At 42.1% G+C, this 16,098-nt stretch overlaps 1 protein-coding gene across 5 annotated transcripts in view; it reads left to right on the forward strand.

Moving 5' to 3' along the window:
• The window catches only part of Pds5a (PDS5 cohesin associated factor A), a 99,007-nt gene extending 85,153 nt beyond the window's left edge, over positions 1 to 13,854 (forward strand). For 3 of the 5 annotated variants that reach the window (XM_039091918.2, XM_063273132.1, XM_063273133.1), the window contains 4 exons: positions 582 to 727; positions 1,302 to 1,413; positions 5,284 to 5,627; positions 11,424 to 13,854. In XM_039091918.2, the coding sequence (XP_038947846.1) occupies positions 582 to 727; positions 1,302 to 1,413; positions 5,284 to 5,627; positions 11,424 to 11,427 (606 nt within the window). In that variant the 3' untranslated portion in view covers positions 11,428 to 13,854. The remainder of the gene's footprint in view (positions 1 to 581; positions 728 to 1,301; positions 1,414 to 5,283; positions 5,628 to 11,423) is intronic. The other 2 variants (XM_063273131.1, NM_001083624.1) reach the window with 2 other exon arrangements.
• Positions 13,855 to 16,098: the final 2,244 nt, after the last annotated feature.

The raw sequence follows: 16,098 nt of genomic DNA on the forward strand, positions 1-16,098 counted from the left end.
TTTAGTTCTGGAACAGCCAGGGCTGCATGAAGAAACCCTGTCTTTAAAAAAATAAATAAGGGGTTGGGGATTTATTTAGCTCAGTGGTAGAGCGCTTGCCTAGGAAGCGCAAGGCCCTGGGTTCGGTCCCCAGCTCCGAAAAAAAGAACCAAAAAAAAATAAGTAAATAAGAAAAAGAAAATAAAGAGAGACTGATATGAAAGGCTAAGATGATAGGAAGATTGTATTTCATAAAAGTCAGGTGATGTAAAAGTGTATATTCACAAGTCTAAGTCTGCGTGCATCCGTACACAAGTTTTGGAGGCATGTGCGTTGTTTCAATTAAGAAATAAGAGATAAAAAGGAAAGATATCAAATATTGCCTCATACTAAGTGAAGGTAGTGGATTTGCTTTTGCTTATATTAAAAGAGCCAAACTTTTTTTTTTTTCCAGAATTCTGATAACACTCCCAACAGAATTACTACTCTTACCTTAACACTAAAGCACATGTCTTAGGCGCTCTAAATTTTTACATATTCCTTTCCCTCGGGTGTGAAATGACATAGGTATGATTTTTCTTTCTTCTTTCTTTTTTTTCCAGCCAAAGCCTACTGGAGTACTAGGTACAGTAAACAAGCCCTTATCAGCAACGGGAAGGAAGCCTTATGTTAGGAGTGCCGGCACAGAGACTGGAAGCAATATTAACGCCAGTTCAGAGCTGAGTCCTTCGGCCGGAAATCGTTCAAGGCAATTTATTTTTCTCTGAATACATTTTCTTTTCTTGCTCCTGCTTGGCTTAACGTTTACGTTCAAGGCATTGGATCATATAATGGATTTATGTAAAATTATAATATTCATGTGTTTAGGGTTTTTTAATGAGACTCAAAAGTGTACTGTGTGTTTTCTGAGACAGGGTCTCATCATGTAACTCTGCTTAGCCTGAAACTCGATAATGTAAGCTGGGTTTTCCTCAGACTCAGCTGCCGCTGCATCTGCTTCCCAGGTGCTGGCGTTAAAGGTGCGTTTCCTCACACCTTGTTTAAAGAGCGCTTTCTGAGCCAGCGCCTTTTTACATGGTCAGGCTGTGTGCTGCAAACTTGTTGCAGACCTCTTGCTTCAGCCCCTGGAATACTGGAATTATAAACCTGAATACCACATTATATAGCACACCCCGAAAAATAAATTCTAGAACACCAATGAGGTCTCCCAGGCAAGTGGGTATAGTTAATATGACCAATCAATGAATAAAATTGATTATTTCATTTCTGAATTGAAAAGACTTTGGTTTTTTGTTTGTTTGTTTATTTGTCTGTTTTTCTAGTAGGGAACAGAGTTCAGAGGCATCAGAAACTGGAGTTAGTGAAAATGAGGAGAATCCTGTGAGAATAATTTCTGTCACACCTGTAAAGAGTATTGATACGGTAAAGAATAAGGTAAATGTTATTCCTTTGTTTATAGTGCTGAGGTTTCCACAAGGCAGGGCTGGAGAAATGGCTCGGCAACTGCGTACTGACTGGTATTTCAGAGAATCCACGTTCCTTTCCTCCATGGCAGCGGATAATGTTCAGGAGTCCTTGCTTGTGCTGCTCAGCTGGCCCTGCGCCTACTCACCTGTCTCCACTTCCCCACTCAGGGCTACAGATGTTTGCCATTAGATGAGGTCTTTCCTGCTTATCATCTGATTCATCTTATTCCTTAGGCTTCCTGTGGGGAGAGGGAGCTTTGAACTTGTGGTCCTCCTGCCACACCTCCCAAATAACTGGGGTAACCATGACATGTTCTACCATGATATTCAAACTGGAGCACCCAGTTCACTCACTCACTCTACATCCATCCAGCTATTGTGTGCTACTTAGTATGTATGTACGAATGACTTGCAGTTTTTGTGGAAGCCAGGAGAACAATTTGGATCCCCGAGGGCTTGAATTTACAGTCGTGAGCTGCCATGTGGGTGCTAGGAATGAACTTGAGTCCTCTGCAAAAGCGTTAATCCTCACCTCCCTGTTCTACTTCTTCCTTTTTTAAAAGATTTGATCTTATTTTATGTGTATGATTGTTTTACTGCATATGTCACTGTAGCACGTGTGACAAGTGCCCACAGTGTTCAGGAAAGGGTATCAGATCCTCTGGAACTGGATTCTCACTCACATGGTTTGCAAGAGTAACAAATACTCGTAAACCCTAAGCTATCTCTTCGAGCCCCTCCCCCATTTCCTTAGCAGTGTTTGAAGAGGAGAGAAGTGAATCGGAACAGTAGCCAGGCAGTCAGACTTGTTTCGGGATGTGCTCTGCCACTGGAGGACTCGAGGCTGATTTAGATGGTCTGGCTTCACTAACTCCACAGTCACTTGTTTAATGAGAAGCAGCTCTTCTTCCACTCCCACTGCAAGCAGGAATGGCTCGAGACAACAGATCACTGGACAAAAGTCAGGGCTATCTCACTCCCATAATTCCCGCAGTACAGAGACCAGTAGCTCTCTGCTCACTGTGGGATCCCTGTGCAGAGAGTTACGTAGGCTGGGCACACAGAAGCTTAAGATGCACATACGGAGTCAGACGTGGTACCCTTCATGGGGCCGTGTGACTTCATATCCTCTACCTAAAGTTGAGTGAAGTTTTTACGCATTGGGCTCCCTCCCTCCCTCCCTCCTTCCCTCCCTCCCTCCATCTCCCTCCCTCCCTTTGTGGGAGTGGGAGGGTAGTCGTGGTGATGTTGTTTTGGTGATTTTTTTTTTTTGGAGACAGTCTTAGTGCATAGTCCCAACTGCCTGGGTACTCATGATTTAAACTCTGAGTTCATGGCTATCTTCATGCCTCAATCGCTCAAATGCTAAGACTATACATACATACCACTACATCCGGCTTAGCTGTGCAGATTTACATGGTCATTGTGTTTGCTCTGTGTGGCACATAGTGAGGTAACCATGAATACCTGCTGGATTCAGGGGAGGGACATGGTCAGAACTTCCTCCTCCATGTTGACCTTGTTACTTGCTTTCCTTACACATGCGTGTGTACCTAGTGAGTGAGTGTGGCCTTGTGGGCCTATTTGCTTTATACCTCAGATGACTTCACACATGACATCTTTGTGCCTCAGCCTCCCAAGTGTTGGGATTACACACGTGTCACCATATTGCTTGGTTTGTGGCTTAGCTCTGCAGTGGAGGACTTAACCAGGTATAAGGCTCTAAGTCTCCAGTTAATAGAAACATTGGCTGTGTGATTGACACATTTTGTTTCACACAGGGATCTCCCTGTTTCTTCCAATTACTTGTGTTTAATCCTTTTCTGAGCCTTTAGGAGTTGTTGGGTTGCAGTTCATGTGGACTGCTTTAGGAAGCACCTTAAAGAGAGATTTCGGTAACACCACCACACACACCCCACCCCTCCACACCTCCAATTCTGGAAATGTTTTTCTGGGGAAAATGAAATTTTGAAAAGATGCAGGGTTTTTTGGTTTTTGGTTTTGGTTTTTTTTTTTTTCTTTTTTCTTTTTTTTTTTTCTTTTCTTTTTTCTTTTTTTTCACAGTGATCATTCTCTTCTATTTGTTTTGTTCGTTGGTTGTTGATTTTCCCTTTGTTGTCAATATGTTACCTGGGCCTATCTGACTCTTGCTTTATAACTGATGCTGGCTTCAGATTTATAGCCATTCCCCGCCTCATCCTTAGGACATACTGAGTTGTAGTGTGTGTCAAGCTTGCTTCTCTGTTTTTTTTGTTGTTGTTGTTGTTGTTGTTTTTAAGATTTATTTATTATATATAAGTACACTGTCACTCTCTTCAGGCACACCAGAAGACGGCATTAGATCCCATTAGAGATGGTTGTGAGCCACCATGTGGTTGCTGGGAATTGAACTCAGGACCTCTGGAAGAGCAGTCAGTGCTCTTAACCACTGAGCCATCTCTCCAGCCCCCATGTTCTTTTTTTTTTTTTTTTTTTTTTTCCTTTTCTTTTTTTCGGAGCTGGGGACCGAACCCAGGGCCTTGCGCTTGCTAGGCAAGCGCTCTACCACTGAGCTAAATCCCCAACCCATGTTCTTTTAATTAGAATTATAATAATTAAAATTATATTTTTTTTCCTAAAGTTCCTATGAGAAGGCCAATTTCATTCTGCCTGTTACTGGTTTTTCTAAAGTCCATTACACATGTTTGGATGAAATGGGATCTTGTTACTTGTAAAATTATACATGAGCTAATGTTAAATTTTAAAAAATAGCAAAAGTGGATAAATATTGATTTCATGTTTAAAAAAATCTTCAGTGATGGAGCAGAAGCCAATAAGGAAGTTAGAACAAAAAATGCCTGTCTAGAGGCTGTTGCATTATGAAAATGGCCCTTTCGTGATGAAGGATGCCTTTAGAAAATGTCCTTAGTAAACAAGGAACTATGGAGTATGATGGAAAATGGATTGTCTTTAAGGCTTACTGGTGTGGGGGGTGGGTGGGGGGTGTCTATACACATGCCCCCTAGAAAGACTGAGGAATCAGGGTGTTGGTTTTCCTGGAGTTGGAGCTTTTGCGGGTTTGTGACCTTTTCGGCACAGTTAGTTAGCTCATTTGCCTGCCCTCTTACTGTGTTTGCGCCATCTTGTTCAGTGAACTCATAGTGGCCGTGAGTGCTGGCTGAGAGTGCTTCTCCCTATCCTTTGGTCCATGCATTCTTTCTGCCCCCTCTTCTGTGATGTGTACCCACACACACCGAAGGTAAGCTGCAGGTACAGTCCTTTTCCTGGGGGAGCTTACTTTTTAGTGGGATATAAACAATCAGAAACCTGAGTATTCCAATTCCTTAGAAATACTGTCAAGGGTGGTGTTATCATGGCTCCGCTCACAAAGTTGATTGACACTTTGCTAGATGATCCGAGTTCAGTCCCCAGGTCCCACATGGTCAGGGAGAGAACCTACACAAGTGCTCTGGGATGCATTGTGCACACACAAAAGAGAAATGAAGTACAATGACATGTTTTAAGTCCTTCCTGAGAGCTAGAAATGTAAAGACAGAGCATTTGCTGCAAACCAGAACTCGGCCAGCATCCACAGGCTTCACGTGTACGTGTAGAGCCCTGCAGAGGCTAGGCAGCAGGGTCACTGGGATTTGTTGGCTGCAGTGTTCCGGTTCAGAAGAGACTTGGACCATGGTCGAGAATTCGGAAGGAGACCACGGTGTCCTTCTGACTCCACACATACGAATTAAATACATTCAAACATGCAAAATTCATCTATTTACTTTTTTTAATTCATAATCTTTTTTACAATAACATTTAAGGGATTTATGTTTACCAATTTGTTTTTGTGCTCTTTTAGGAAATTAATTCTGATCAGTCTACCCAAGGCAACATCAGCAGTGACCGAGGAAAGAAAAGAATTGTAACAGCAGCTGGTGCTGAGAATATCCAACAAAAACCAGATGAGAAAGCAGATGAGTCAGGACCCCCTGCCCCTTCCAAACCCAGGAGAGGACGTCGCCCCAAATCTGAATCTCAGGGCAATGCAACCAAAAACGATGATCTAAGTAAACCTGTTAGCAAGGGAAGGAAGAGAGCTGCAGGCAGCCAGGAGAGTCTGGAGGCAGGCAATGCCAAAGCGCCCAAGCTACAAGATGGAGCCAAAAAGGCAGTTCCCGCCGAGAGACAAATTGATTTACAAAGGTAATGTACCCCACTCCTCCTCATCTTGTCAAGGATGGAAAACGTTGGCAATAACAAAACATTCAAGTAGGATGGATTTTTGCTCTGTAAGAGCATGCTTCCCTCACGCTACTCACGTTAGAAGAAATAGCAAACACTTGATTATGTGTATTGATACGGTAAATGTATAGACATGGACTATGATGGCGCACACCTGTAATCCCACCTTGGAGGCAGAAGTGGGGTTATGAGTTTAAAACCACTCTGGGCTGTGTAGCCAAGACCTTGTCTTTAAAAAAGAGAGGGGCAGGGAGAAGGAAGGCTACAGGAAGAGAAGAATTAAACCTGTTTTTAATTACTTCTGAAAGGGAATGACATTTGGAATACTATGAAATGGATGAATCTCGAGGGCATTAGGCAAAATTAAATAAGCCAGTCTGGAAAGGACAAAGTTGAGGTTTCTGTTGTTGACAAGCCTTGACCTCAGGGCTGTCCTCCTGCCTCTTGAGTGTTGGGGTTGCAGCTGAGCCTGTGATTAGCAACCTCTGAGGTTTCTACAAGAGTGGCTCTTGGAGACTAAGGGAAAGACCTTAGGGAGTACTTAGAAAGTTTCAGTTGAAATGCTGGGAAGGTTCTAGAAGTAGGTGGTGATGGTTATTACACCCTGGCGTGAATGAATACACAAACCCATGGAACTGCGTGCTGAAGGTAGTTTGTGCATAAAAACATACGGCGACTGTTCATTCTCTGATCCTGGGAAGCAGAGTCATTCAGATTTATGTCTTAAAAATTTATAGTTTTTGTTTATTTGTTCTATTTTATGGGTTGGTGATTTTTTGAGACAGGGTTTCGCTTTATAGCTGTGTTCTATAGTTAGAACTCACTTTCTAGACCGTGCTGACCTCAGAACTGTCTCTGCTTCCCAAGTACTGGGATTAGAGGCCTGTGCTGTGTGCCTGGCACTCACGGTTTGTTTTGGTTTTGTTTTTTATGTTGTTGGTTTTGTTTGTGTGTTTGGGGGAGGTGTTTTGTTGCTGTTTTTTTTTTTTTTGTTGTTGTTGTTGTTGTTGTTGAGAAACATAGTATCTCTCTAGACCACGATGTCCTCCTGGAGGTCACCTTTTAGTCAAAACTGATCTTAGCAGTCTTTTTGCTTTGGTCACACAAGTGCTGGGATTATAGATGTGAGCCGCCACACCTTACACTTTTATGTTTATATACAATCCTGAAAATAGGAGCTGAGAATGTATCTCAGTGATAAAGCGTTTGCCTATTATGCACTTTGTCCTGGGCTTTGTTCCCAGCACCTTCTAAACTGTAATACATGGATATTCATAGTCACCCTTGCCTGGTTTAGGGCCAGTCTAGGCTACATAATTAAGACTTTAAAAACGAGAGAGATACAGAGACCGAGAAGGGGTACAGAGAAGGGGTACAGAGAGGGGGTATTTCCTATGGTTTGTTTAACAGGTCTGTGTTCTGGACCACGTTTTCTCACTAGAGCTGATGTGTAATTTGCCACTTAGCTTCAGGGCAGCAATTCTCTTTAGCATTTCATAGTTTTGGTTTTCAAATTTAGGATCATGTAACCTGTTAAATGCTAACATAGCTCTTCTGTGAGGGAAACTTGGTATTGAGCTCCATGGATGCAGTAGTGCATTGAGGCTCAAGGCAGCTCTGCTGTCCTTTCCCCATGCTGGGAGAGCCTGTGTAGCCTTCCATCCCTTTGTCAGTGAGTGATGAAGCAGGACGGCTCCAGTGTTGTCATCCTAAAATACTGTCCTTTGAATATTTGACAACTGTTAGTAAACATCGAGGATTTAACATAATCACATTTTAAACTAGACTTTAAACATGTTGCCAGCTTCCTTCAGAGCGCACCTAGAGAAAAGCCCCCATTTTAAGGTTTAGTCAAAAGAACCAAAGGAAGATGGGATGTGGTAAACTTAGAATCGATAAGAAGCAAACGGTGGTAAACTTGATGAGTTACCTGTGAAGTAGGGGCTCTCAGCCAACGAGTCCTGGCCCCTTCTCTGAAATGGAAACATTATAATTCATTCCAGTTATGAAGTAGTAACAAAAATAGTCTTATGGGGCTGGAGAGATGGCTCAGTGGTTAAGAGCACTGACTGCTCTTCCCAGGTCCTGAGTTCAATTCCCAGCAACCACATGGTAGCTCATAACCATCTGTAATGGGATCCGATGCCTTCTGCTGTGTCTGAAGACACAACAATGTACTAATATGGGTGAAATAAATAAATTTAAAAAAAAATTATATTAGGTTTATAAGACAGGAACTATATTAAAGTGTTACAGCATTAGGGAAGTTGAAAACCACTGGTATAAAGGGTTCATGGCATAATGCCTGATAAAAATATATATATAACATATAATATATATTAGTAATAATATTAGTGACAGGAAAAGTTTTTGCAAGTCCAACCCTGCCTTAGGAGTAAGGAAGCATGGCCATTGTTTCAAATAAATCATGCTCACCTCAGCAGTCTGCTAACAGCGATAACTACAGATATTTCTTTCCTGAGTTAGTTATTTTGAAATATCTTTTACCCTGACAGTATTCAGTGCTCTGTTACTTCTGCCTGTGTTGTTGTTTCCAACCCCCTTATTGAGACAGGTCTCACTTTGTAGCATTCCCTAGCTTGGAAACTGCTGTGTAGACAAGCTATTTCTCTGCATCTCAAATGCTAGACTCTCAGATATGACTAACCATGTCTGACCTTTTTTAAATAAAAAATGGGGAAAAAGTTGCCCTCAAACTCATCATGTGACCTAGAATGAATCTGAATTCTCCTGTTTCAAACCTCTGACCCTAAGTCCTCAGTGCATGAACAGGTGTCAGCTTTCTTCCCTGAAAGAACTCTCCTTTGTGTTATTTCACGTATGTGAGCTCACTGTCACTCTCTTCAGACACAGCAGAGGAGGGCATCAGATCCCGTCACAGATGGCTGTGAGCCACCATGTGGTTGCTGGGAATTGAACTCAGGACCTCAGGAAGAGCAGTCAGTGCTCTTAACCACTGAGCCATCTCTCCAGCCCTATTTTATTTTTGTCCTGGCTTTGAACTTGAGGATGGGTATTCACCTTACTTTTACTTTATTTGTTATTATGTGCATTGGTATTTTGATTGCATGTATGTCTGTGAGAGTGTCACATCCCCTTGAACTTGAGTTACAGACAGTTGTGAGCTATCATTGTAGGTGCTGGGAATTGAACTGGGTCTTCTGGAAAAGCAGCCATGGCTTTTAACCATTGAGCCATCTCTCCAGCCCCAGCCTTGTGCTGCATTTTCTTTTTTTTTTTTTTTTTTTTTTTTTTTTTTGGTTTGCATGTATCTATGCCATGCATGTAGGGGTACCTACAGATGTCTAATCCCTTGGAGCTAGAATTAAAGGCATTTGTTAGCTGTCTGCTGTGGGTGTGGGAACCTGAAGTTGGGTCCTCTGGAAGAGCAGGAAGGGCCCATACTCTACAAACTACCTCATCAGCCATTCTGCATCCCCAGCCATCCTGTGTGTGTGTGGGTGAGTTCGCTCTCTCGCATGCATGTGCATGAGTCAGAAGAGGGGTTTCCAGCAGCACTCAGTTATGAGGACCAGTGGGTGTGCTGTCCTTGTTTCAGTCTGCGTTTAGAGCAGTTTGCGTTTCGAAGAGGCTCTTACCAATCCCCTGGAACATTTCTAAGACTCAGCCGTTGTAGCAGCTGTCAGGTAAGGCAGCACTGTCTTAACAGCTGGATGTTTGTCTTTGTCTACGTTCACTTGCTTGAAGAATGATGCTTTACGTGAATTACCTTTCTATTGTATACTGGAACTACTAAGGCAAACTGTCCACTAAGTTCTCCTTGAAAGTAGTGAGTTCCAGGTCAGTCTGAGCTACACCACAAAACCTTCTATCTGAAAAGAACCAAGAACTAAAGTTGCTGGTATGTCTCATACCCTTAACCCTCACCTGAGATGCCGAGGTAGGCCGATCTCTGAGTTCAAGGCTGGCTAGTACTTAAGTTTTTTTTAAGTTCAGAAACAAGGTACTGGTGAGGATGACTCAGCCTATTAAAGCACTTCCTGCCAACTCTGACAGCTGAGTTCTGACTCCAGATCCCACAACGAGAACTAACTGTAATGTTTGATGCTGGCATTTAGGTGAGGGGAATCAAACCTGCGTCTACAGAAAAGTGGTTAGTGGTTAAAATATAAAAATAAAAGGCAAGCATAAGCCTAAAATACTAGCAAATGTCACTGATTCCTACAATGTTTTGCTTACACTCAAGTCCAGACTCTTCCATTCAGGAGGGAATTATTAATATCATTAGAGGTTGACTGATGGATGCTTGCCTGACATTCACAACGATCTGGAGTTGATCCTTAGCATCTAATCAAGTAGGCCTAGTGGCCATGCCTGTAGCCCTCCAAGGTGGGGGCAGAGTAGCACAAGTCCAACATGGGTAGGACAGCGGGTGAGCACTTCCTATTTAGTGTTTACAGAAGATTCGAACTTAAAGATGATGTCACCTTGTAATGAATAGCAGTTTTGTTTAGGTCCGTGTCTGCCTAGCATGCTTAGTGTAGGTCTTACGAGTCCAAGGATCTGGAATTTCTGTCTTTCTGAAGCAGAAGGATTTACTGATTTGCTTTGCAATGGGAGATGGCATAACTTCCTCTTAAGCAACTGTTTATTGGGGACAAGAGTTGCCAACACAATCCCAGGTTGTCTTTGAATTTATGTCAGATTATAGGCTCGTGGCACCATGCCAGACTTATTAGTTTGCTAGAAATATACATTCAGTAACAAGTAATTTTATCAAAATACAGTGATCATTTTCCATTTGGGACCCAGACTAGATGGAGTCTAGCAGTTCTTGCTGTGATTCATGTCCTAGGTCAGCGTGTGAGCACCCAGGAGCCCTGTAGGCTCTAGTGTAGCGGGCAGCGTACACGGGCTTGTGAACAGCATTTCATCTCTAAGCCGCTGGGAAGTCTTGTGGTGCCTTAGCCTTTTAGCATCCATTTTTGTAAAGTAAACAGGTTAGGACTGCAAAGGAATGCCTGTCCCAGAGTTAAACAGCATCAGCTCATCAGAAGGTGTCTGCTCCTCGAAGAGAACAAATTCCCATGCGGGCATGTTCATCATCACGTGCCTGCCACAGATCGTTGATCACATAGTTGGTTACAGAGACAGGAGATCACTGCCCCTTCCCCATGTGGTTAGGGATCTGACTCTGAGTGGGAAGTATTAGTCTACCAACCTACAGACGCAAACTGCTCTTTTCCTTCTGTTGTGTTTGAATTTCTTCATTTTCTCCCTCCTCCTCCTCTTCTTCCTCTTCCTCCTCCTTTTCCTCTTTTTCCTTCTCCTCCTCCTCCTTATCCTCATACCTTTCTTCCTCCTTTTGTCTCCTTTCCCCTGCCTCCCTTCCTCCCTCTTTCCTTTCTTGTGGGTTAGACTGTGGGTTATTTAATGTACTAAACTATATTTGTTTACATGTTCCAAAATCAAGACTTATTCTTGTTACTCATAAATTTACATTCTAATGTTTAATAGCTTTTATCCTGTAATTTGATTTTTGAAAGAATTGATTGAAAACCTGTAGTTATTTGAGATGGACACCTTTAGCATTTTTAACAGATCTGTCCTGACCACAGCTCTTGACTGAAGAACAGATACTTAGCCACGTTGGTCTTTTAGTTGTATGTAGCTTAATGGATAATCCCCTAAACTTAGTGACGGTCCAGGAGAGAAAAGGAAAGTTTCATTTCACAAACTTAGATGGTTCTAACTTTGTGTTCTTCTGTTCCCAAGGTAAAAGGAGAAAATGAAGGCCAAACAGAAGCAGATTCCAGGTTCTATAAAAACTTGGATCCAATGTCCCCAAACAGAAAACGAAGCTCACTTCAAATACACACTTTCTGCCTTGAAAACTGAACGAAGCTAGCCTTCCTTTTTACACAGCCACAGTCCTCTGGTGGAAATGTACAGCAGAGACTCTGGAGAGGCTAAGAGCATCTCTGTTCCCTTCCCCCAGACTTTTCCTGTGAGAAGTCAATAATTAAGCAAATTGCTTAACACTTGGTTCCAGGTCCTGCATACCTGGAACTTAAAGGCATAGTAACCATTTTTCCATGCTGCAGGTTTCATTGTAGAGAGAGAGGAACAAGGTGTCCTTACACTGACGCGAAGAACTGATCCATCCTAAAGCCTAGAGCCCCATGCCGCACCGGAGAGCAGGTGTCTACTGACCTGAGCTTTACAGAGTGAGAGCACATGGTATATGTCTTTCTTTCCTTTGGAAATTTGTGTATTATTCTTTCTGCCTGTCTACTTTTCTGCAAAAATGAGATGTACAGATTCCTGTCCCGCTGTGAAAAGTAATGTGGCAATTTTAAGTCGCTTTCTGATTTTTATCAGAATGAGAAAATAATTAAAATTATTATTGATCTCCAAGTAGTAAACACTTCATATTATGATTTCTCCCATTTTAATATAATTTGCAATAAATGTACATATTGTTTCATAAGGCATATCACTTTAAAATGGTTTTTACTCCTTTGATTATAATGGAATAATTGGGGGTTTCAGGGAGTAAAGACTGTCCAGGATTTGATTTTATAATTTTTGTCACCAGATTTTTATTATTAATGTAAAGAGGTTGGTTTTGTTTTTTTAGGGTTTGTTTTGTTTTTTAGAAGTATAAGTAGATGGACACTGGCAGCTTCGTGAGGATCGGAGATGTGCAGAGAGGCTCTCAATCTAGCACCATGCTGTTGGGAAATAGGCATTTATTTTTGTCTGATAATTGGGGCTCAATTTTTATTTTTATTTTACAGACAACTGTTACATCAATATTGTATTCCTTGGCATTCATTGTTCAGCATAGATAGTGTGTACACTATTTCTGTGCACATAATCCTATTTAATTTTTTGCATATAATAAATGCTTTTAGATGTCTTACGGAAGGAAGTCTTATCTTTTTATCACACTTTACTTTCTTAGGAATGTTTATATGAAAGGGCTAAGTCCCAGGAGTGCACGACTGTAGCCGACTCTCCCTTACCTATGCAAAGTAGGGTGGGGCCTCAGGACCTCCATTCGTATTGACCACAGACATACGATTAACGAGGCATGTGCAGAATGAGGAGAAGTTTGAAATGAATTTTTCTCTAATCCTCAGACCTTTTGCCTGTTTCCACTGTTTCCACTTGGCTTGTACCTACAGTCCTAGTAGGATATGCTGCTCTGTTTGTATTCTGACTCGGTCAGTCTTCATGGGTATGCAAAGTCTTTGAGAATCAGAATCCTCCGGAATGAAATTCACTGACAGCAATGTCAGTTGGGTTCTCATAGATAATTGAGAGTTGACTGTCACTTGACTCTGGGTGAAAGGTGGGCTTCTTTTAAGTACTATACTGTGCATGTGTAGGTGTCAGAAGATGGCTAGAGAACAGTGAATACCAATGAGAGAAACAATATTTCTTGAAAGGGCACAAAGCCCTGCTCTTCCTGTTGCCTCCAGTCTGCTGACAGCATCTATGCATACCGTCAGTCAGGTCCCTCATTCAGTCAGTGTGCTATATTCCATTTACAAGACTTAGGGCCACCAGTTTGTCACCACCAAAACTTCATTGCTGGAATCCAGTGAACTCTGTGTTGAGCACTTAGTCACAAAGTATAAGGAAGAAGGTTCCTGAGTGTTAAGGGCACTCCTCAAAATAGAGCAGAACCATTCTCATCTGTCGCCACTCTGTGGAGTTTTGCATTGAAGCAGTCACTGTCGGGGTCTGTTCCTCATGGGCATGGTCTCTGGCACTAAGAGTGAATTGGTTGGGGACTGAGCAAAATAGAGAGGGACTTGTTTACTGGAAATGTGTCAAGTTTTCTTTGAAAAAGAAAATGTAAAGTCTCTTAGGAATTTGGTATTACATCTCAGAGAAATACAACACAAAAGTGCAGACTTATATTTGAGAATTAATGTTAACCCTTTGTGTCTAGTTTGAAGCTTCTTGTATTTGTCTAAAACTACAAGCCAGAATTTTGTATCTCCTTTGATAAAAAGTGTGTATAATGTAAAGTAGTTTTGCATATTCTTGTGCTGCACATGGGCTGGATTTTTAGAATTTTTTTAAAGACTTTAAGCCGAACCTTGTAATTTGTGTAAATGACAAGTGTAAAATCCTTCCATAAAATGCTTAAAAATATGCACTGTTTGAAATAAAACCGAGAAATGCAGCACTATGCAGAAGTGTGGAGACCTGAATGTTCCTGTACCCCATGTCCAAGGCCGCTCAGCACTGCTGTGTACTTTACAGTTTCAAGCCTCTGGTGTAGCTCATAGTGACTGAAGCAGACAATACCCGGGAATCAGTTTGGATGGATGTTTGGGAAAGTTTCAAATCTGTTCCTAAACTTAAGAACTTAAAGGATAAAGGTCACAATGGCGGGCATCATATACTAGTTTAATAACGAGTGAGCCGGTCACAGAATGAAGTGTGAGACAGAAGAAGAGGTTGAGAGGCCATCAGCCTAGCTTCCCAGTTGGCTTTAACAGGTTTGTCATTCTATGCTGCTGCTCCCCACTGTTGGCCTCTTGTTAGTCATGATAGACTAATGGCAAAAAATATTGGGGGGAGTGGGGGTGTATTTATCCTGAATCTTTAACCATTAGTCTGCAGACAACACACTGTATGTTACTTAGCACTTCTATATTATATCTATATATAACAGAAACTGTATGGTCAGCACTCAGAGTGAAGGATGAGGTGGGACAGAGCTCAGTGTGTGGTCAGTGTGCTCTTCCACATGGACCTACAACATTTACAAAGGTGGGATACCTCCCATAGGCCTCAACCAACATCCATACTGAGGACTGGTGTATTGACAGACTTCTCTGTCTTCATTCCGACAAGTCTCTACCAGCTCTGACAACTGAACTTGCTGGCTGCTCAGATATTTGTAGCCCTCCTGGTGCCAAGCGTTCTGTCACTTGTCATGTTATTCCTTTCCTGCTTTGGTGTGGTTTGTTTTATTAAGATTTGTTTGAATTTACGAGTGCTTTGGTTGCATGTGTGTCTGTATACCACATGTGTGCCTGATGCCCTTAAAGGTTAGAAAAGTGTTGAATACCCTGGAATTAGAGTTGATTGTGAGCACCCATGTGGGTGCCAGGAATTGATCCGAGGGCCTCCTCAAAAATAAGTGCTCTTAATCTCTAAACTCTCACACCCCATACCCATGGAGTTAGCATTTTTTTCATGCAAGGTCTCTTGCCCAAGTTGTCCTTGAAGGCACTGTGTACTTGAGGATGGACTTCAATACCTAATCCTCCAGCCTCTATCCCTAAAGAGCTGGAATTGTTTAAAAAAAAAAAAAAGCTTCAAAATTGTGCGTGTGCAGTCACTCACTTCCATAATAATAATAATAGTAATAATATAACCTGGTTGCTTGTCTAATGTCTTGCCTCAGATTCTAGCACAGGCATATGATGTCTCATTTCTTAGGTTGCTGTTCCCAGGTCAGGATTTCAGGTGGGGCTATTCCCAGATCACATCCCTTACCTGTTGCTAACAGTTGCCTACCTCCCCTTGGCACCTGGCATTGCCCTATGGCTCCTGACATTCTCTAGCAAAGATGATCGCACCAAACAGTCATTGTCTGTAAACAGCATTGCATTCCTTGTTTCTCGGGGAGCTTGAAAGAGAACTGGAGGTGATATGTACCTGGAAGGGTAGCCTGGGACAGAGTGATTCATCCCATTAATCCCAGCAAGCCGAGACTGGATGATCTCTGAGTTCAGGATCACCCTGGTCTATGAAAAGAGTTCAAAGCCACCCAGGGCTACACAGTTGAGTCCCTATCACAAAAAAGGGGAGAAAGGTAGCTGAGAGCCAATGGGAACGTAGAATCTTTTACAACATCATAGTTAAGAATATAGAGCTTATCCTCCATTTCTTTAAAAGCTGTTCTGTGCAGACATCCTTGTCTTGACTGCTGTTAGGAAGGTAAGTAGTAGAAGCTGAATGGATGGGCACACTTCTGAGTGTGTGGGGCAGCAGTGTGTGGGTGAGGAGTAAGTCACACTTAATACAGAATCTCAGGGGGTTGGGGATTTAGCTCAGTGGTAGAGCACTTGCCTAGCAAGCGCAAGGCCCTGGGTTCAGTCCCCAGCTCCGAAAAAAAGAAAGAGAAAAAAAAAAAAAAATACAGACTCTCAGGTATCTAGTTGATAATGAACTAGCTACATAGCTAAGCATGACCTTACACAACTCATCCTCTTGCCTACACCCCTAATGCTGGGACTAGAGGTCTGAGCCACCAAACCCTTACTGAAAAACACTGGAGTGGAGTCCTATTTCTAGGCTACAGGAGAACTTGTCATGATAATAATATGACTCCTGAGGGCCATATTTTCTATAATGAACAATGGAAATCTTTCTAAAATTGTGATAGATGTGGAAACCTGTATATTATAGAATTGTATGC

Source organism: Rattus norvegicus, chromosome 14, assembly GCF_036323735.1.
Source record: "Rattus norvegicus strain BN/NHsdMcwi chromosome 14, GRCr8, whole genome shotgun sequence".
In the NCBI taxonomy this organism is placed as follows: domain Eukaryota; kingdom Metazoa; phylum Chordata; class Mammalia; order Rodentia; family Muridae; genus Rattus; species Rattus norvegicus.